Source organism: Callospermophilus lateralis, chromosome 18, assembly GCF_048772815.1.
Source record: "Callospermophilus lateralis isolate mCalLat2 chromosome 18, mCalLat2.hap1, whole genome shotgun sequence".
In the NCBI taxonomy this organism is placed as follows: Eukaryota; Metazoa; Chordata; class Mammalia; order Rodentia; family Sciuridae; genus Callospermophilus; species Callospermophilus lateralis.
This window is the reverse complement of record NC_135322.1, coordinates 11,139,341-11,161,528: the sequence shown is the minus strand read 5'-3', so window position 1 is coordinate 11,161,528 and position 22,188 is coordinate 11,139,341. Positions and strand designations below refer to the sequence as shown.

Here is a 22,188-nt window from a genome sequence, read left to right as displayed (position 1 = left end):
AAGCAGGCCTCCAACTTGCAATCCTCCTGCCTCAGCCTCCCGAGTCACTGGGATGACAGGCGTGCACCGTCCAGCCTTGCTGGATCCTGTACCTTTAACAACAGTCCCACTGATCAGTCCTCTGTCTGGGGCCCCGTTGTGCCAAGCCCTGGTGGAAGTTCTGCCTTGGGACACCTCAGGACAGCTCTCAACCCTGAAGTGGGCTCCATGCCATGTCTGTTTTTCAGAAAGTGGGGACTCAGCAAGAGGCCATCCCCAGCTCACTTCAGGGAAGGGCAGAGGCAGACCAAGACTCTGCGGAGGCCCAGAGCCTCCACAGAGGCCCACTGGGCAGACAGGAGGATGCAGGAGAAAGAATGGGTTTCCCAGCCCTTTGTGGGAGGCCCAGGAGAAGAAAGGCCCAGGGAGCCTGTGTGACCGTGGCCACCCAGCAGGCCTCTGACCCCCCTCCCTGCAGGGGCCTGGACAGCTCCAAGCCCCGGCCTCCGTCTTCCCACCTGTCCGTGGGCATCCTATCGGTGCCCGCCTCGCAGGACCATTTTGACCATTTTGGAGAAGTGGCTGTCCCCATTCACCAGTGACCACCCAGACCCACCCGCAGGCCGTGGCCGGGGGTCAGGAAGAGCTGCCTCCAGGTCTCCCCTGTCCCTCCTCCCTCCTCCTCGGTGACCTGGTTCTTCTCCCAGAACCAAACCGGGGCCTTTGGCACGAAGAGGGTGAGGCAGCGGCCCCAGGAGGCCTGGCCAGGTCATGGCCCTTGGCCGGTGCCCGCCACGCCCACCCTGGTCCCCAAACGGGGCCCCAGATCCTTGGAGACTCGATCCCTCCAAATTCAGGTGATCTCCCGGCTCCAAGTCACCTGCCCTCCCCGGCCGGCGGCAGACGGAGCCCAGCCCCAACCGGGAAGGGCCCGGGAGCACTGGGACCCCAGGCCACCGTCTCCAAGGCCCAGCCTGGGGTGCGAGATGGCGCTGACCGGGTGCAGCTGGCTCCTCCTCAGCGGTGAGTGAGAACGGCAGCCCCCGGACCCCCGGACCCCGGACCCCGGCCTCGGGAGGGGAGGGGAGAGGCGAGGTGTGACCGGAGGCCCAGCGTGCCAGGGGAGGGCAGCTCCGCCTCACGGGCAGTCTGTCCCCTCCAGAGGCACCAGTGGGGGACAGGCCAGGACCAGCCTCCCAGGGAGGTCCCCAGGTGGGCTCTGAGGTTCCTGTGACCAGAGCATGACCCAGGACAAGGGGCCACCATCATCTTTCCTCCACATGAGCTGTGGAAGCCTTGACCGTCCAGCTCTGGCCAGTAGCTCTGCCCTGAAGAGGTAGCTTTGGGTAGGCATCCCGGCCTCAGTCACCCACCGGTGAAATGGGTCTAACTGACAGACTCACTAGAAGGTCCCTATAGGCAGCAAGGATGAGCACTTACTGGATACCTGTCCTGAGTGCTTTCCACTGTTAACAAGCCCTCTGTGAGGGAGGCCCACTCATGACCCCACTTCACAGAGAAGACTGAGGCTCAGAGAGGTAAAGTCACCAGCCAAGGACACACAGCACAAAGTGACAGAGCTGTGCGCCAGACCCGGGGTCCTCAGCCCCCAGCCTCGTTCTCTCAACCTGGCAAGGTCTGAAAACCAGGCCTGGCCTGCATTTCCTTCATGAGGAGTGCCACAGCCACCCCCTCAGGCCACCACACATGAATCCCAAGCATCTCTGAGAACTCTCAGGGTCTGGGGCTCCTGGTCCTTGAGAAGGACCTGGGTACAGTAGGTTAACCGTCCCTGCGGGAGGGGCAGAGGACGAGCCCCCGGCTGGACATCAGGACCCCCACATCTAACATGTGGAATCATAAAAACAGCTGGGCTGGAGGAGGGGGTCCCCTGGGGTCTTCCGGAGGCCACAGGCAGCAGGAAGCTCTCTGGGTCCAGCTCAGCTTGGCTGAGCCCTTGCTATGCACCGGCTGTTTACTTAGGCTAGATCCTTGGCGTGGTCCAATTCAATCTCACAACATGCCCTGAGATGGCAACCTGGGCCTGACTATCATTTATGGAGCACCTACTGTATACAAGGTGGCCAGTCCTCATATTCCTATGTGAGGGTTGAGGCTGAGTCCATGCAGACGGCCTCCCAGGAAGGTCAGGAGGCCCAGGTGCTGGAAGTCAGAGGGCTGCAGGCTCCAATCTGGGCTTGGTGTGACCTTGTGTGCCCCGAGGACCTCAGGCCAGAGATGGTCCCTCTCTGTCCCTGAGCCGGCTCCCCTGCCAAACGGGGGACTGGGTGGAGCCGGCCCCACCCTCTGTTCTCCTCCTCAGTGGGGATCCTGAGCGCAGGGGCCGAGATCTCCATCAGCCCCGAGCCCGCCCAGCCGGCCGAGGGGGACAACGTCACTCTGGTGGTCCGCGGGCTTTCGGCGGACGTGCTGGCCCACAGCTGGTACGCGGGGCCCACGCTCAGCCTGAGCTACCTGGTGGCCAGCTACATCGTGAGCACAGGCGACGAGACCCCGGGGCCGTCCCACACGGGGCGGGAGGCCGTGCGCCCCGACGGCAGCCTGGCCATCTGGGGCGTCCTGCCGCGGCACTCGGGGACCTACATCCTGCAGACCCTTAACCGGCAGCTGCAGACCGAGGTGGGCTACGGACACGTGCAGGTCTATGGTGAGAGCCCAGCGCGCCCCGCGGCCTCCCGCCCCTCCCTGCGCCTTTGGGGGAAAAAGAATCTTCTAGAAAAAAAATTTTATTACAGAAAAAAAAAGCCTTAAATAACTGAGCTGCTGTCCTCCCCCAGGAGGGCCTCCAGGATGACACCTGCCTCCTAAACCCACCCTTCGCCCCTCTAGTGGGGACCCAGGGGCACGGCCACGCCTCTGTCTGGGGCCCAGCCCTGGGAGCAGGTGGTGCCCGCCCCTCCCCATCTCTCGCCCCCACAGAGATCCTGGCCCCGCCCGTGGTCACGGCCAACAGCACGGCGCTGGTGGAGCACAGGGACACCCTGCGCCTGGCCTGCAGCAGCCCCAGCGCCGCCGAGGCCCGCTGGTTCTTCAACGGGGACACCCTGCCCGTCGCAGTCCGCCTCGGCCTGTCCCCTGATGGCCGGGTGCTGACCCGGCCTGGCGTCCGCAGGGAGGAGGCGGGGGCCTACCAGTGTGAGGTGTGGAACCCCGTCAGCGCCAGCCGCAGTGAGCCCCTCAACCTGACCGTGTACTGTGAGTGCCTGGGCCCAGAGACCCCGACCCCCGTGTGCACAAGGGGAAACCAAGGCCAGGAGAAGGAGCCCAGGGGCACACAACAAGTCAGCAGGTGGCTGGGGTCAGGAACCAGGGTCCCTCTTAAAATGCACTTGACCCTCACCTAGAGAACAACAAAGCAGTCAGCACAGTGGTGCCCGCCTGTATTGCCAGCGACTCGGGAGGCTGAGGCAGGAGGATCCCAAGTTCAAGGCCAGCCTTGGCAACTAATGGGGGCCCTGTCTCAAAAATTAAAAAGGGCTGGGGATGTGGATCAGTGGTTAAGTACCCCTGGTTCAATCCCCAGTACCAAGAAAAGAAAGAAAAAAAAAAACAAAAAAAACTACAGAACACCTTTGACATTGAGTCATCCCTTAGTTTGAAGAAATCCTGCAGAGAAGAAATACTCATGTGGCTGGGAAAAGAAGCAGGGAGGTAGTTATGGGGGAAGGGGGTGGGGGGCACGTGACCAAAGCTAGCAGTCATTCCCAAGGACAGCAGATGTGCAGCGTGGAGCCCTGGGAAATCACTGAGGTGCACAAGACTGTGGTCTAGAAGAATCAAGCCTAGAATCCTAGAAGCCTCCGACCAGAGAGCTCTCGATTTCAGAAGCCCTGGGCTCTAGACTCTGAGAATCTAGAAACTCAGCAGCAGAGACGCTTAGACTCTTAGAATCTGGTTCTAAAATCTTAGCATCTAGAACCTCAGTGACCTAGTTTTCTAGAATCTTAGTACCTAGAAGCATCGACTCTCGAAGCCTTAGAATTCTAGATGCTTAGAATGGCAGGAAAAAAACAACCACTTAGACTTTTTCTTTATTTAACAAACCACTGATTTCAACCTGCCCTGAAGTGTCGCTGGCTCCAACCCTGTTTCACAAAAGAAAAAAAACTAGATTCCCCCAGGAGCGGACGTGATTCCCAAGCTCCTAGAGCAAGTTAGACATCAAGGTGGGATTCGAAAAGGCCCGAGCTCTTTTCTTCCCACCACTTGGCCCAGGTAGCCCCAGGGACCCAGCCTGGTGGAGAGGACCCCTGGCTGCCTGCCTCTGTGCCCCTCTACTGCCCCACCTCCCTCCTGCCCACAGTTGGCCCCGAGCGCGTGGCCATCCTCCAGGACTCCACCACCCGCACGGGCTGCACCATCAGGCTGGATTTCAACACCTCGCTCACCCTGCGCTGTGTGGCCCGGTCCTGTCCAGAGCCCGAGTACGTGTGGGCCTTCAACGGGCGGGCCCTGCAGGAGGGCCTGGACCACCTCGACATCAGCAGCATGACCTCGGCCCAGGAGGGCACGTACACGTGCATTGCCAAGAACCCCAAGACCCTGCTGTCCGGCTCCGCCTCCGTGGTGGTCAGGCTCTCTGGTGAGTCGTCCCCAGCCTGGCCACCACCTGACCCCTCGGGGGCAGACCCTCATCATTGGAAGGTGGACTTCCAGCCCACTCATGGCCCCCCTTTGTCATCCAGGTGCCTGTCACCTGGAAAATGAATGACAAATCAGACCTTCCTCCTTCAGGGATGAGATGGGAAATGGGCCACGTGTCCCCACACTGTGGGGTGGCAGAGTGGGGGGCTATACAGAGGTCCCTTCATAGGGTGCCCCTGCTTCAAAGCTGGTCACCAGTTGCTCAGGGCTTCAGCCACCCAGACAGCTGGACGTCTTTGCTGCCAACTAGGTGACATGCTCATCTGGCCCGGATGGTGGCACCCACAGCGGGAAAGTCACGGCCAGGCGGTTGGCAAGTGGAAAATCACAGCAGAGACGCTGTCTTCCTGCCTCTGCCCTGAGATGACCTGGGGGCTGGGTTGTGCAGGCAGCTGGTGTTTCCAGAGCCATCCGGTTGCCCAGGGGACCTCTGCTTACCCCCAGGGAATGGTGGCTTTTAACACTAGGGCCTCATTAATTCCATCTCAGTTCCTTCCTAAGTGGCCATCATCCCCCTGGGGACAGTGGGGACGGTCCTTGCCTTCATCTTCCTCCTTCCCTCCCACTAACAAGGTGGCTACTCTTTTACCCTGAGCAGGAGAGGCGGCCCCAGAGGTAAGTGGACCTCACGCCCTGCCCGGCCTGGGGCGTTGGCAGCTGGTCTTGGCAGGAGACCAGGGAGTGGACCAGATGGCCTGAGGCCCACCCCAGCCCCGCCTGTGCAGGCCGACATGGGGGGGCCTGGGGTGCGCAGGTACGCCGAATCCAGCACCCCGCAAGGGCCTCCCAAACTGTCAGAGACCCTGTGGCGGAGGCCAGGAGAGAGAGGAAAAGACCCCGCTGTTCCCTACTTATGGGAGATGCTGGCCAGACGGCGCAGACGTGGACCCTTGGGGAGATGGTTCTAGAATACGAAGGCATCACACACACACACACACACACACACACACACACGCTGGTTTAAGGAGCTGCCAAACGGGGGAGGCCGGGCCTCGTCCTCCCTGGGCTGCCCGGTAGCCAGGGAGGATGTGACATCCCCTCTCAGTGAGCATCCGTCAGACCCGTCAGAGGCAGGAGACCCTGTCTGGGAGAATTTCCACTCTGGTGGGGGACATGGTCTTGAGGAGATGTGACTCTGGATTTTGTTTTGGGTTTGTTTTTAACTCAGTCTGATGGGGGAGGCACATTTCCTACCTGGGGTACTTCCAATCTGATGGAGGAGACAGGGTCCCGGCCCGGGACCTGATTAAGGAGGTCCGGGCTCTTCCCCCAGAATCCTTCAGTCTGATGGGGGGACTGGAGCCCCCGCTCTCGAGTCTCTTGATCTGACAGAAGAGCTGCCGTGTCGGGGTCACAACTCCTAGCTATCTGATGGGGAGACACGCCCCCCTATTCCGAAATTTCCAGTCTCCTAGGGGAGACATGGCCCCTGGATTTTGGAAATTTCCAGTAATCTGATGGAGGAGACATGGGCCGGTCCCCAGGGCCTTCCAGGTTGTCACCGGCCCTGAGGCTGGCGATTCCTATTCTGATAGGGGACACACACTGTTCCTCCGAACAGAGGAGTCGCTTCCACCACCACACGGACCACCTCGCCCCCTTTCCCCCAGCACCCACGAGGGGACCCAGCCAGCCAGGGTGGCACCGATGAGCTAGCAGGCAGGGACCCCACGCCCGGCGCCTCTGCTGAGCCGGCCCCTCTCTCCCCAGCGGCAGCAGTCACCATGACGATTGTGCCTGTGCCTGCCACACCGACGGAGGGCCAGGACGTGACCCTGACGGTGCAAGGCTACCCCAAGGACCTGCTGGTGTACGCCTGGTACCGCGGGCCCGCCTCCGAGCCCAACCGGCTGCTCAGCCAGCTGCCCTCGGGGAACTGGATCGCGGGGCCGGCGCACAGCGGCCGCGAGGTGGGCTTCGCCAACTGCTCGCTGCTGGTGCAGAAGCTGAACCTGACTGACGCCGGCCGCTACATGCTCAAGACCGTCACGCTGCAGGGCAAGACGGACACGCTGGAAGTGGAGCTGCAGGTGGCCCGTGAGTGTGGGGGCAGGGGGCGCACGCGGGGCCAGACCCGCCTTGGCCTCCTCCCAAGGCTGGGAAACCCTCCCAAGGACCAGGACTCCTCCAGCTGACTAGGGGCAGTCCCCAGGTGGGGCTCTCTCCTCTCCCATCCACCCGATGACCCGATGGCCCAGGCCGGGACAAGAGGGGCCTCCGCCATCACACCGGTCTCAGTCTAAAAGGCTTCCGTGACCTCTCGCTCATGGAAGAGGGACAACAGATAGAAGGTTTTCTTTAAAAAAGGAGCATAGTCAGAGGGCGGGGCTTCTTTATCCTGTGAGTGGAACCTAAGGCAGAGGACAGATGGCCTGGTCAACAGATCAGGGCAATGGGCTGATGCTGGGCCTTCAACTCCCAGTCAGACCTGAGCTAGAGAGTGGGGGCCAGCCAGCCTCTCAGCAGACCCTGAGGTCCTGGACGGTCGGGCTCACTTCTCTTCCTTTCTTTTGAAACGAGGGCCAGGACAAGATTCCTACCATCACACAGTGAAGTTAATTTCTCAATCTGACCCAAGGGTGATCTCTATTAGAATACAGGCTTCTAGGGGAGGGATTTGTCTCCTCCATCAGCCTGGGAGCTCCCAGATCAGGGACCATGTCTCCTCCATCAGCCTGGGAGCTCCCAGATCAGGGACCATGTCTCCTCCATCAGCCTGGGAGCTCCCAGATCAGGGACCATGTCTCCTCCATCAGCCTGGGAGCTCCCAGATCAGGGACCATGTCTCCTCCATCAGCCTGGGAGCTCCCAGATCAGGGACCATGTCTCCTCCATCAGACTGGGAGCTCCCAGATCAGGGACCATGTCTCCTCCATCAGCCTGAGAGCTCCCAGATCAGGGACCATGTCTCCTCCATCAGACTGGGAGCTCCCAGATCAGGGACCATGTCTCCTCCATCAGCCTGGGAGCTCCCAGATCAGGGACCATGTCTCCTCCATCAGCCTGGGAGCTCCCAGATCAGGGACCATGTCTCCTCCATCGGCCTGGGAGCTCTCAGATCAGGGACCAACTTTCTCCCATCAAGCTGGACATTTCCAGAGATCTGAGAGACTTATGTCACTTAGGCAGGTGCATTGGACAAGGTGCCATCAGACAGTGGGAATGAGGTCATTTCCTGAGTACAGAGTCTTGCCTCCCCACAGGCTGGGTCTCAGAAGTCCCGTGCCAGGGCCAGCGATGGTTTTGCTGCCCTCGGAATGGGGGCTTCCAGGATCAGGGCCCCTCCAGGGCCAGACACTGCTCTCCACCTTTGCCCATTCGCTTCCCATGCCCTGGTCCTGAGTCAGCGGGGACTGCCGATCCAGGACAGGGCCCCCCAGCCTCGGCATCTCCTTTCACCCTGTCTCTCTCCTCACAGTCCACCTCCCTCCCTCGCACGAGGACCAACGCCACCTTCCTGAACCTGACACTGGCAGAGGCTGACCGCTGGAGACTGGGGAGGCTGGGAGGCGGGGATGGGCAGAGCAACGGGAGGGGTGGGCACAGGGGCTGCAGTCCCTCACCTGGCTGATGGCCTCCTCTGCCCCTTGCCGTCCTCCCTCACAGCCCTGGAGTAGCAGCGTGGCCACAGAGACCTCGCGGAGGAAGGGACCTCCACACCATCTCCCCAACTCGGCCCCCAGGGGAGGACCACTTGCTACCGGCAAGGGAGCTCCTGCGGTCCTGCTCCTGCTCCCACCCACAGTTAGACCCGCAGGACCCTGCCCCTTTGCCTGCCGTCCCAGGGCCACAGGGGCCATAAACGTCCTGAGTCATGCACATGCGTGTCCGCCTCTCCTTCCACTTGTCCAGCCCACACCTGGGCGCGCGCTGCCTCTTCCACCTGAGGCCACCCTCGGTCCCGGCGCATGAGTGCACAGGAGGGCTCAGGTCCACACCGGATGGCGAGCCTCTGGCCCTTCCCACAGCTGCCAGGTCATGTAGGAGGGTCCTGCTCTCAGGGGGCCGAGGGCTGCCCCTCCCTGGAGCACCAGGGTCAGGTGACAAGGGGCACAGCAAGCCCCTCCGCTGAACCTCGCCATCACCCGGAGCAGGCTGCTTGTGCTCAGGGGATGACCACGTTTCTCAAGGGTGGTGGCACCTTCTGGTCCCCGCCCATGTCCTGGAAGAGGCTCCTTTGTGTGAGCCATTGTCCTGGGTGCCCTCTCGTGGCCCTCCAATGAGAGGGGACTGCAGCGGGGGCAGGGGAGGGCACCCGGGGGCGGGGCCGGAGCTCGGGGGCGGGGTCGGAGCTCGGGGGCGGGGCCGGGCGCCCGGGGGCGTGGTCGGAGCTCGGGGGCGGGGTCGGAGCTCGGGGGCGGGGCCCAGGGCTGGGCCAGAGGAGTGCGGCGCCAACCTCTGGGAGCAGGGTCTGAGCCACTAGCCTGGCCCCGCCAGGAGGCCCCCCTGGAGGAGCTCTGGGTCAGAAGCAGTGACCACGGAGCACAGGATGGCCGTGGAGCTGGGACAGTGGGAGGTGAAGACCTTCCAGATAAGGGCTAGAGAATCCGCCCAGTGGCCCTTCGTCCGCCATGGGTTCCCTCAAGCCTCTGTTTGTCCATCGGTAAAACCCGCAGCCCGGGACAGGCTGGTTTACTTTTTATTTACTTAATTATTTATTTTTGGGTGCCGGGGACTGGATTGAACCCAGGGGTTTCTTACCACTGAGCTCCATCGAAGCCCTTTCTGCTTTTTTATTTTCAGACAGAATCTCGCTGAGTTGCTTAGGCCCTCACTGTGTTGCTGAGGTTGGCCTCAAACTTGTTATCCTCCTGCCTCAGCCTCCTGAGTCACTGGGATCACAGGCGTACCCCACCATGCTCAGTCTCCAACCTGTTTTTTAAAGCCTCAGAGCCCTTTCTTCAAAGGCCAAGTTCACGTGGCAGGTGACTGTGTTATTTAAACTAGAAAAGAACCAAATGTAGATTTCAATTCAGAAGCTATAGACTCCTCCCTCCCCCACCAAAATTCTATTCACATGAAAAAAAATTCCAAAGTATGATACTTGGATTACAGAGGCAATTAAGATGTAAGATGTCAACAAGAAACAAGAGAGTAAAAACGCTACATATCAAAATCCGTGGCATCTGACTAAGGCCACCCTTGGACAGAAAATCATGCCTTAACTGCTTTAAGGCACCAAGAGTACTGGGAGGAGGGGGAAGCCTGGAAATGAACAAAACAAGTTGTCCACTGAAGAAAGTGGAAAAGTTCATAAATAAAAGTTCATAAAATAAATCAAGGGAAGAAAAGAGAGAAGAGTTTAAAAAAAAAAAAAAAGATAAAAGCATCCCAACAGCTTGGGAGGCTGAGGCAGGAGGATCACAAGCCAGGCTCAGCAACTTAGAGAGGCCTGCATAACTCAGTGAGACCTGTCTCTAAATAAAATGTTATTTTTCTCGTGCAGAAAAAAATGTTCAGAACAGATTATTCAGAGCTGGAGTGGAGTCCCCAGAGACAAAGTTCTACCTGCTCCATCTTCCTTAGCTTGAGGCTTCTATTCGCTCAATCACCTCATGGTCCAAAATGGCTGCAAGACCTGCAGAGGTCTCACTGGGTTTCAGGCAAGAAATAGAAAGAAGGGCACAAAGGGTAAAATCAGCCTCAAGCTAGTTTATGGGAGACGCCCTTCTAAGGCACTTTCTCCAAAGTCCCACGGACCAACTGTGACCTATGTCTCATTGGTCAACTCTTAGTCACACAATGGCCCTACTGCAAGGAAGCCTGGGAAGGACAGTCCTGTTGCTGCCCCGAGGAACCTCAGGGTTCTGGTTTTAAGGATGGCAGAGCCCGCGAGCCCCAGGTGAGCCCCAGGTGAGCCCCAGGTGGGCCCCAGGTGGGCCCCAGTGGGCCGTTGGCAAGCTCTGTCCTGCCAGCCTTAGAACTCCTACCTCCCCAGATGGACAAAATGGCCTTTCTCGCTTACACCCCAAGGGTGGGAGCCAAAGCTTCATCAGGAACCGGGCGCTCCCAGGGGGCTCTGTGTGATCCCTGCAGAAGGAGGCCAGCAGGAGGGGCGGCGGGGGGGGGGGGGGGCTGCTTATGTTTCTAGGTCAAGCAGATTCCATATCCTCAGGGGCAGAGGCTCAGATGTCCCCAGGACCCAGTCTCCCGTCCCTCGGGTATCTCTGGGCTCCTTCTACTGAATCCTCCCAGCAGTCCAACCCCTTCTTACAGTCCAGGAAAGAGCAGCAAGCACCACAAAATAACTGGGCGCAGGGGCGCACACCCATAACCCCAGCAACTCGGAAGGCTGAGGCAGGAGGATCGCGAGTTCAAGGCCAGACTCAGCCACTTAGTGAGGCCCTAAGCTGTGGGAGTTGGGCCCTTTGTCATGGGACAGCGGAATTGGCAAGTGATAAGAAGTGACACGTCCTGGTTTCTGGTGTCGCTGGGAGAGGGGATCGCAGCAGAAGCTCCGGCTGGCTCTCGACGTCTTCCCCAGAAGACCTGCTGTGTCCACCCAGCCACCGGGAGGCTGAGGCAGAGGATGCCAGGTCCGAGGCCGACCCGAGCGACTGGTTTTGTTCTTTTTTTTTTTTTTTTGAACCCAGGGGCCTGTGACCGCTGAGCCACCTCCCAGCCCTTTGTATTTTTTGAGACAGGGGCTCGCTAAGTCGCTGAGGCTGGCTTTGAACTTGTGATCCTCCTGCCTCAGCCTCCGAGTGGCTGGGATCACAGGCTGGGCCACCGCTCGGCTCTCTGGTGATTTTCGGCTCCTGGGAGTTGAAAGGAGCTTAATGTAAGGACTGAGTTGGGGGAAAGAAGAAAAATGAGGTTCCAAGGAGAGAAGGGACCTGGGACCAGCCAGGGTTTGGCTCAGACAGGGCAGGAGCCAGGCGGGGACTGACGGCGGCCTCCCACCGGGGTCTGGTGCCAGGGCAGCTCCATCTCCCCCGGGAAGCCACGAGGCCAGAGGCCAGCCCTATGGCCTCGGCCTCTCAGCCCCTCCACGGCCATCCCCTGCTTCCCCGCCGGCCTGTCCTCAAGTGCCTGGTGGGAAGGGGACAGGAAGGACCTTGAGGCCAGCACACACAATGGCCCGGTCCCTCTCTGGAGCCCGCCCAGGAGAGGAAGGAAGCCTGCCCCGTTCTCCTCCCGACTGGAAAGTTGATTCAGGACTGAGCAAGGGGAGGGGCAGAGGAGAGGAGGAGGAGGAGGAGGAAGGAGGAGGAAGAGGAAGAGGGACCTGGCACCCGGGAACCAAGGGGGCGGCTGGGCAGCTTCAGCCCATTCCAGTAAAAGGTGTTGAGCACAGAGAGGGCATCCCTTCCCGCAAAAGCTGCCCAACAGCAGGGTCTCCAAAGGGCTTGACCTGCTGCTAACCACAGGCAGAAGCTCCCTGAGTCCCCACAACAGCCTCAGAACGAGCTGCCCGTATGCCCATTCCTCAGAAGAGGAAGCTGAGGCTCCAGAGGTGAGGTCTCGTTTCCTGATCACCTCCAGTCCAGATGCTAAAGGCCTGCCACCCTGTCCCATCTGGGACACTGCGCCCACACGGGCCTCCTGGCTCTTGTTTGAATAAACCAACTCCTGCCTCAGGGCCTTTGCACTGGCCGTTCCTCTTCCTGGAAGGCTCTTCCCCCAGATTCCTGCATCACTCCGTTCAGGCCTCTGCTCCAACAACACCCTGGAGGGGCCACCGAACCCCCAGAGATGTCTGGCTTTGTTCTTCACAGCATTTGTTTCACACCCCCCTCAAGGTGACATCTGTATTTCTTTCTTGTTCATCGTCCCTCTTCCTCACCGGCCCGTGAACCCCACAAGACAGGAGTTTAGTCTCTTCTCTTCCCTCTCGTGAGTCCCTCAGTGCTCCTGGCGCACAGTAGGTGCTCAATAAACACGGGTGGTCGTAAGGATGAGGCCTGCCCTACCCGGGAACAGAACCTACATCAAGTGACTCTGTTAGTTACCCACTGGTGTGTCACACGTCACCCCAAACCTCAGCGCTTCCTGAGGGTCTGGGGGTGGCTGGGCCGGGGGCTGCGGCTCCGCAGCGGCCCTGAGGTCACAGTCGAGGTGGCAGCTGGGCTGCGGCCTCGGGGGACCCCTTCTTGGCTGGCTTTCACGACTCTGCAGGGACGCCCAGGTCCTCGCCACATGGACCTCTCCACAGAGCCACCCAGGTGTCATGTGACAGGTGACCGGCAGAGCAAATGGCCAGTGAGAAAGGAGGGCGCCACAGCTCCCCGCGGGACTCGGTCTCCAAGTCACACGCGGTCACTTCTGCCGGCTCTGCGTGCCCCATAGAATTCATGTCCACTTTTTGACAGAGGGCCATCGAAGAGGTTGGGGACCTATTAAAGCCCCCACCGCCAGTGCGAGGGGAGCAGTGGGCGGTCAGCGGCAGGGCTGACAGAAGGCCGGCCCGGCTCAGTGAGAGCGGGAGCTCAGCAAGCACGAGGCCCTGGGTTCCCTCCACACACCCACACACAGGGACCGCGATCTGCTCAGAGGTCAGGGAGCAGCCCGTCCTGCCTTGTCCCCGGGGCACATGGGCTGCGGGAGGGAAGTTGGTGATAAGCTCAGGATGGCACGGCCCTGCAGTGCCCGAGGCTCAGGAGGCTGAGGCAGGAGGATGGTAAGTTGGAGGCCAGCCTCAGCAACTCAGCGAGACCCCGTCTGTAAATAAAATATAAAAAGGCTGTGGGTGTGGCTCAGGGGCTGAGGGCCCTGGGCTCAATCCTGGTTCCACGAAAAGGAAAGGATGGAGAGAGACGGTGAAAGGTGGCGGGGCTCCCCGTCCACTTGGGCGGCCAGAACAGAGTACCAGAGCCTGGCATCCTGACAAGGGAAGTCTTTCCCCAAAGTCCTGGACGCGGGAGTCCACCACCAAGGTGCCAGCAAAGGAGGTGACCTTCTGAGGCCTCTTCTCTGGCTGCTCGTATGTGCGCAGGGAGACGGACAGACGGACAGACGGACAGACAGGGAGGGCACTAATCCCATCCGCCAGGGCCCCACCCTGATGACCCCATCAACCTCAGGCCCCTCCTCCTAGCCACCCCCAGGTGCAGTCCCTGGAGGGGGTGCAGGCGGGGAGGAACCCAAACATTCAAAGAGCAACAAAAGGACAAGGTCCCTGCCCGTGTCCAGGCCCCGGGAACAGGGCCAGGCAAACAACCGGTGCTCAATAAATACTTGATAAGCAAATGAATGAATGAACTGGGCCACTGTCCCGCATGATGCCGAGCAGGTTCTGGGTGAGGAGCAGGAGCAAGGCAGCTGGTCCCCGCCCCAGGAGCCCGGGGCCAGCAGATGGTGGAGTTTCTGTGAACAGGTCACCACCAAGTGTCCTGGGGACACCGAGGCAGTGACTTAGTTTTGTTCTTTTTTTTGGTACCAGGGATTGAACCCAGGGGCGCTTAGCCACTGAGCCCCACCCCAGCCCTTTTTAAAATATTTTTATTTTTGAGACAGGGTCTCGCTGAGTTGCTTAGGGCCCACTAAGTTGCTGAGGCTGGCTTTGAACTCGCGATCCTCCTGCCTCGGCCTCCCCAGCTGCTGGGATTGCAGGTGGGCTCCACGGCCCCGCCCTCCCCACCCAGCCTCTGTGGCCTCTCTGCATCCTCTCTCCCATCACCTTCTCTCCTGCTGTGAAGCCCCCCTCTTGGGGGAGAGGAGGAGGCTTTTCAGCATAAGCTCAAGGTTACAGCTGTGGGACCAAAGGGTGGGAAGGTGGCAGGAAGTTTCCAGACTGAGGGCAAAGCAGGTGCAAAGGCCCAGAGGCAGGAAGGGAGGTTCAAGGCTAGGGAATGGGCCTTGGTCAGAGGTGGAGGGAAGTGAAGCCAGGAGGGCCCTGGGCTCCCGTTCAAGGATCCCTCTGGCCCGGCCGGGAGCAGACGTGCTAAGAGGGAAGAGAGGAATGGGATCTCCAAGCTCTGGTCCCGAGCAGCTCCTAGACAAGCTGGGGAGACCGCAGGCAGGACCGGAGGGGGAACAAAGTCTGTTCAGAGGTCAGGGAGCAGCCCATCCTGCCTTGTCCCGGGGCACATGGGCTCCGGGAGGGAAGTTGGTGACAAGCTGCGGACTGTGGTTTTTGCCCATCTCGTGGGGCCGCTCCTCTCCTGACCCCCCGGGCCCTGGGGGGCGGGCCTCGTCTGCTTCCCTGCGTCCTGTTTGATGATGGGAAGCCTGGTTTTCCCCTAACCCAGAAGACACCTCTTCCCGCTGCCCGTCCTGACCCTCCCACCTCGGGAAGCCCCAGCGGGCCTCCTAGAATGTCCCTGCCACCCGTCGATCCAGCCAGACGGCCCCAAAAGGGGAAGTGGCTGCCCACAGTCAGCAGGCCTGGGGTCCACTGAGGACATCGGGTCTCATCTCCTGGGTGCCAACGAGAGCCTGGAAGGGTTTCCATGGTTCCCATGAGAAAGCAGGCTCCCTCCGAAGGAGGCCTTCGCCCCCCCAGGGCACTCTGGAGGCTGGGGGGACTTGAACCTGTGTCTTGTTGTAAGCTCAGAGGGGAAGGCAAAGGGTGAGAAGCCCGGCCCTTCCCCACCAGGTCCAGTGGAGAGACAGACCTGTCCCCAGAGTCACGGCACAGCAGCGGTCAGGGCTGAGATGAGGGAGCCCAGGATACAAGAGCCCCCAGGGGTCAGGGAGGGCTTCCTGGAGGAGGGGACACCTCATCTAGGACCTAGAGGATGACCAGGCATTGATAGGTGCAAATATTACCAAAGGAGGGAGCCGTATGCGCAAAGGCCCCGGGGTATGTTCTGATACCTTTACGAACTCAGGGTTCAGCTGAAGCACAGGGTGGTTCAGGGGAGGCCAGCCTGAGGGTGGCCAGAGGGTGGACTTTGTCCAAAGTCATGGTAGAATAGTGAACGACGAAAAGACAGAGGTGAACTTGAACTTCAGAAAGACCCTCTCCGCTTGCTGCCACGTGGAGGGTGAACCTAGCAAAGCCACAGAATCTCAGAGCGGGGTGCCCTGGGATTAGGTGCGCTGCCCGCACCCGGCCCTGGAGACGAGGCCTGGCCCTTGGGGGCCGCTAGGGGGCGCCAATGCACCACTAGGCGGGTCCTCCCCGCGAGGGAAGGTCGTGCCCAGGGCCAAGCTGGCCCTGGCCAGGGCCGCACACCTGCCATCTTCTGGCCCTCGCCCCCTGGTCAGGCGGCCCGGGATGCTCTGACCCCCTCGCGCGGCGAAGGGCCAGCTGAGGCCGGGCCTGGGCCTCGCCTCGCTGCAGCCGGTGCCCTCCCCACCATCAGGCCGTGCGTGCTGGGCCTCCCCGTCGGTTTGGGGGCTCCTGGCCCCGCCCGCCTCTGCATCCTGTCCGCTCCCAATTGCTGGGACCCCGTAACCCCGTCAGACTGTACCCCATCAGACGGCAGCTGTCACCCCATCAGACCAGCGACATCCCGCCCCACACATCAGGTGCCCCCTGGAATCCAGGGGGACACTTGCGCCTCTTCTCCGTGTGGTCGGGAAGCCCTGTCCCCGTCCGACTCGCTGAGGGCCCCATCTTTCCGCGGCGGGGCCCCTGGTTGCAGAAGCCCGTTCCCCGTCGAACCCAGGGAAGACCCCCCCAGGTCCCTCCGACGCCCTGGACGGCTACACCCATTCCCCCCCCCCCCCAAGGCGGCGGAGGCCCGCGGAGCAGACCCCGTTCTGTCGCCCGCAGCGGCCGCCCCTGCGCCCCTCTCGGTCCCCTCCCGCGCCCCGTGGCCCCCTGGCGCCAGGACCAGGGGAATTCTGCCCTCCAGGACCGGCGCCGCCCGCGGGGCTGAAGTCCAGAGGAGCCCAGGGCCGGCGGCGGGTCAGAGGGAGGCCTCCGCCCCGCGCGGGACTCTCCCCGGTTCCGGGCTGTTGGCCTTGAACCTGGACTTGGCCGCCTCGGTCTCCCCATCCCAAGGCGCAAAGGCTCCAAGGTCAGAGGCCAGAACAGAAGCCCCAATGCTGGGTCCCTCGACCTGCGGTGGGCCCCGGGGCCAGCGGGCTCCTCTCCCCGGTCTGGGTCCCTCCAGCTGTGAAAGGGGACACCTGGCAGGTGGCTGGGAGGACTGGGAACTCCTGCGTCAGAAGCCCTTGGGGTGAATGTGGCACTGGGGAGCAGGCCTGGACCCCACCCTCTCCCTCCCAGACTCACCTCTAGCCTAGGTCACCTGTCCCCCTAAAGTCACAACGGGACTCCTGGCCTTTAGACTCTTCCCCCACCACGACCAGAGGGGTCTTTCCAAAACCCAACCCTGCCCCCACCCAGAGCCTGCTGTGGCTCCCTAGTGCTCCCGGGAGAAAACCCCAGTGAGGCACCACAGCTGCAGGCCTGGGGGGTGCTGCGTGGCCTGACCCCTGCACACCCCGGCCTCCATCCTGGGCTCCTCAGAGGTCCTCTTGCCCCCCCACCCCAGGATCAGACCTCCCTGATCTCATCCCGCCAGGTCCTCTGGGGACCCCCCTCCGGGTGCCTGGACCTCTCCACAGTCCCCTACCACGGATGGAAGCAAAGGCGGACCTCCACGAGTGGGACTTTGAGTCCAGGGAGGGCAGGGCCGGGCTGCCCTGTCACCCTTTTGTCACTGGGGTCCAGAAACAACAAATGTTTGCACCTATTTTCATCTTATTTATCTGACTTATTTGAAGGGTCTGCCTTCCAAACGTCCTCTGAATCCAGCAACTTCTCCCTGTGTCCGGTCCCCACCCTAGTCCAGCCACTGTCCCCTGCAGCCCGGGCTATGCACTGCCACATCACCAGGCCTCCTGCCGGGACCTGATCCTCGCCATCTATTTTCCACCTGCAGCCAGAGGAGCCCGTTCCTCCCCGTGCGGGGCTCCCGGTGGCTCCCACCTCCCCTGAACGTGGTCAGCCCACATCTGGGTGCCGTGATCAGGACTCAACCAACCTCAGAAGGAAAATGTCTGGAGGAAAAATTGTGTCTCCTGACATGCGCAGGCCTCCTCCCCATCACCATTCCCTGTCCATACCGTCCAGCAACTACGGACACGGCACTGACGCTGCAGGAGGTGGCCGTCACCTGGCACGTCCCGGAGGATGTGCGTGGGTCCTACCCAAATATGACACCGTTTCACATAAAGGACTTGAGCACCTGTGGATTTTGGTACCTATGGAACCTGTCCCCAGCAGATGCTAGGGGACCCCTATGAAAGCCAAAGTCCCAATCTGGTGTGGGTGGCACACACCTGTAATCCCAGTAGCTCAGGAGGCCGAGGCAGGAGAATCACAAGTTTGAGGCCAGCCTCAGCAATTTAGGGAGGCCCTAAGCAACTTAGCAAGACCTTCGTCTAACTAAATAGGGCTGGGCGTGGGGGCTCCGTGGTAAAGCGCCCCTGCATCCAATCCCCAGTGCCAGGGGGAAACGTATATTTTATTGCATATAAATTACACCTCCTAAAGTTGATAGGGAGGGGACCAGGGACTGAGCCCAGGGGCACTTTACTGCCAAGTCACACCCACAGACTTTCTTTCCCAGCCTCCTGAATCGCTGGGATTGCAGGTTGCCCCAGGCACCTGGACTGAGGTCGACTTTTTAAAAATTTGTTTTTCTAGGGCTCAGGAATCCGACCCAGGGTCTCAGGCAGGCACTCCACCCTGAGTTCCCCAGCCCTGAAGCTCGGTTTTTAAGTCAGCAGCGCTGGGGGCCCGGGTCTCCTAAGGGCACGTCAGGACGCGGTGACAGTGAAACTGTGGGGTGTTCTGGGCCTCCAGGGCGGAGCTGGGCCCAGCCCTGAGAGGCTGCCGACCGCTCCTCTCTCAGGAGGGCAGATCCTGGACTCAGTGTCAGGGCCCTCCCCGTGTCCCTTTGAACCCCTGGGCACTCCTTTATCACCTGGAAAAGCCAGTAAGGCCATCTCCGGGTCCCAGAAGGATGACACAGGGCCACACAACTCAGCACATGGCAAGGGAATGTCAGTCCAGGGGTTCCACAGACCAGCCCCAAGGTGTCCGCTGCTTGGGACGATGCTGAGTACACACAGAAAGGAGCCCCAGGGTGGCCCTCACAGGCTCTCACCTGGGGGACACTGGCCTGTCCCAGACAGTGATGTCCCAGAATGGCTAGGACTGGGTTAGGGAGCCCCGAGGGAGCTCCTGGTTTGGCTTGGGAAGAGAGATCAGGGAGGGCTCCCTGGAGGAAGGGCTGCAGGTGCAGAGGCCCCTTGCGTTTATTGAGCACCTACTGGGTGATCCATGTGCATCTCAGAGGAGGAGGCCCATCTCTAGGCCACAGGTGGCAGAGGCCTTGGCCAGGGGTGGGGAGGGCCTGGTGGGAGATAAGGCAGAGGCGAGGCCGCACCCGTCTGTGGCAGGAGCTGGGCCTTCTCCTGCTAACGCCCCAGGCTGCAGCAGCTTCCTCAGGACCTTGAGTGCAGGGAGGCCCAGGCAGGGGAGGCCAGGGAGAGGCCAGGAAGGTGCAGGGAGGCCACAGGAAGGAGAAGCCGCAACAGGGGCCGGCGGGGGCAGAGACCAGGTAGGCTGAGGAGTGGCCTCTTCTCTCTTCTCGGTTCCCACAGCCGCCGGCCTCCTCCAGGGAGCTTCCTCGTTCACAGAGTTGAGAGGGGAGCCAGGGGCTGGGGGTGCTGCTTAGGGGGGAGCACTTGCCTAGCATGTGAGAGGCCCTGGCTGTCGCCCCCGCACAAAGAAAAAGAGTTTCTAAGACAGTTGAGTCTGAGGTTTGCCCAGGAAGCAAGCCCAGGCTGCTCCCAAGAGTCACCCCTGCCACTTACAAGAGTCTTGTCTGACCGTCCTTAATTTCACGTTTCAAAGTTCTCGTTTTTTTCTTTATTAGAATCACAAAAGCTCTAATATGATTGAGAGTTGGAATAAACAGAGGATCAATGAAACAAGTGCAGTGAATGAAATGACATATTTTAGCTTGAGTTTGACACGAGGAAGAATACCACTGAATTTTCCCAGAGCAAAGACACGATATAACTCCTTTGGACAAAATAAAATGATTCTTTTTTTTTTTTTTTTTTTTTTTTTTTAAAGAGAGAGTGAGAGAGGAGAGAGAGAGAGAGAGAATTTTTTGATATTTATTTTTTGGTTATCGGCGGACACAACATCTTTGTACGTGGTGCTGAGAATCGAACCTGGGCCGCACGCATGCCAGGCGAGCGCGCTACCACTTGAGCCACATCCCCAGCCCCATAAAATGATTCTGATTTTCTTAATTCTGATTCTTCTTTGCTCCTTAAGATCTATGACTGAGCCAGGCACACATCTGTGATTCCAGTGATTTGGAGGCTGAGGCTGGAGGATCCCAAGTTCAAGTCCAGCCTCACAACTTGGCGAGGCCCTAAGAAACCTAGCCACCAGACCCGACAGGTCAAAATAAAATATATATATATATATATATATATATATATATATCTGGGGATGTGGCTCTGGTAAAACATCCCTGGGTTCAGTTCCCAGTACAAAAAAAAAAAAGAAAAAGAAAAAGAAAGAAAGAAAAATCCATGATGGCTCATTTCTTTGATCACTTGATGCTAAGACTCATACAGTCATTGCGGACTCTGTGAGCCTTGTTCTATTCTAGGTGCCAGACACAGGGAAGGACAAATAGTTAAGTCCTTGCCTTCAGGAAAACCACACTCATGGAGGCTTTCTATGCACCAGGCTCCTCTAGGTACGTACACACATAACATCACTGAGTGCTGGAAGTTTCTATTATCCCCACCATACCAGTGAGAAGACTGAGGCCCGGAATCTGGAGTCCCTTTTTTTTGTTGTTGTTTTTTTGGTACCAGGGATTGAACCCAGGGGAGCTTAGCCACTGAACCACATCCCCAGCTCTTTTTGTTTTTTATTTTCAGGGTCTTTCTAAGTTGCTCAGGGCCTCACCAAATTGTGAGGCTGGCTTTGAACTTGTGAACCTCCTGCCTCAGCCTCCCAAGCCACTGGGATCATAGGTGCACACCAGCTCGCCCAGCTTGGATTCTGGAATCTCTTGTTCCTAAAAGTCTAGGATTCTAGACTTGAGATTCTACGGTTCTAGAATTCTCTTTTTTATTTTTTTCTTTTGTGGTGCTGGGGACTGAACCCAGGGCCTTGTGAGTGCGAGGCAAGCGCTCCACCAGCTGAGCCATGTCCCCAGCCCCCTAGGATTCTCTATTCTTAAGATCCTCGGCCTGGATTCAAGTGGACTGTGGATCTTGGAAAAGGTGCTTCTGCTCATTACTGATTCAGAAAATGCAAACTCGATCCCCGAGCGGCCTCCTCCCCACACACAGCAGGATGACTCACAGTTGAAAATGTGGAAGACCCAGGGCCACCAAGGATATGAGACAAGCAGCAGTCACAGCAAACACAGGCAATGGGGATGAAACTGGCACAGCGTGTGGGAGATTGATCTAGTCACCTCTTCTCCTGCTGGGCACCTTAGAACCCCCAAACCCTTCTCCCAGATAGTGCAGAAAAATGTGTGCTCAAGGGCACCAGGCGATGAACATGGCATTGGTCGAAGGAGTCGGAAACTGAGGCCGCCTGTAACTCCAGGGAGGCTGAGGCAGGAGGATCCTAAGTAAGTTCAAGGCCAGCCTCAGCAACTTAGTGGGACTCCGTCTCAAAATTCTAAAAGGAGCTGGGGATGTGGCTCAGTAGTAGAGAGCTTGCCTGGCATGGGTCTGTCCCCAGTACAAGAAAGAAAGAAAAGAGAACCTTCATTCAAGTTGGAAAAGACCTGAAGGGGCGTCTGAGCTCACTGTGGTTGTCCTGCAATAATCTGTGAAATGGAACATTATACTTCAACTCCCTGCAGGTCTCTGGATTATATTTTAAGACTCCGTCTTAGCCGCGTTGCTGGGGAAGGAATCCTGCACCTTCTGTGGGTGGGTGAGCAGACGGCCTCCTCCCAGCCCCTGGGTCTTTTTGGGGGGGTACCAGGGATTGAACTCAGGGGCACTCGACCCCTGAGCCCCCTCCCCAGCCCTGGTTTGCATTTGATTTAGAGACGGGGCTCACTGAGCTGCGGAGCGCCTGCCTCTGGCTTGACTCTGTGACCCTCCAGCCTCGGCCTCCCCAGCTGCTGGGACTCCAGGGGGCGCCACCACCGGGCAAGACCTTTCTCTTTAATCCCACGATCCAGACTCCAGCTCTCTCTCCTCGGAAGGTTCTGCTCCAGGGGGGCCACATGTCCCCGGGGCTGCGTGGGGAACGTGGGAACCCACAGGAAGAGGCTTCGGGGTCTGAAACCTGTAACACGCCGATGCCACTTTCCCAGAAGTCAGCCCGTCACTGTGACTCTGTGTGACCACAAGGGCTGAAGTGACAAGCTTAGGGATGGGTGACAGACAGCGAGGCCAACCTTCCCCACCTCCTGCAGAACAAGGCAAGAGAAGCTCCATCAGTCGGCAGCTCCCGGCCGGCCCCAGCCAGGCCTCGGGTGGCTGCCGGGTGTGTGGGGATCACAAGCGCCAGGACGGGCCAGGACCACGTGGAAAGAAGCCTGCTCAGGGGGACCGTGGTGCAGGGACTTGGTTCCATGGGGACAAGGCAGTGGACACACAGGACAGACCCCCAATACTCCAAGATCGCGGTGGGGGGGG

The 22,188-nt window shown here is 59.5% G+C and overlaps 1 protein-coding gene across 1 annotated transcript; it reads left to right on the top strand.

Annotated features, from left to right (window-relative positions):
- Positions 1-965: 965 nt before the first annotated feature.
- Ceacam16 (CEA cell adhesion molecule 16, tectorial membrane component) lies at positions 966-8,463 on the top strand. Its single transcript, XM_076838206.2, has 6 exons — positions 966-1,002; positions 2,303-2,647; positions 2,920-3,195; positions 4,304-4,582; positions 6,355-6,681; positions 8,251-8,463. The coding sequence occupies exons 1-6, from the start codon at positions 966-968 to the stop codon at positions 8,259-8,261; spliced, it is 1,275 nt and encodes a 424-aa protein (XP_076694321.1). The 3' UTR covers positions 8,262-8,463.
- The last annotated feature ends 13,725 nt before the right edge of the window (positions 8,464-22,188 follow it).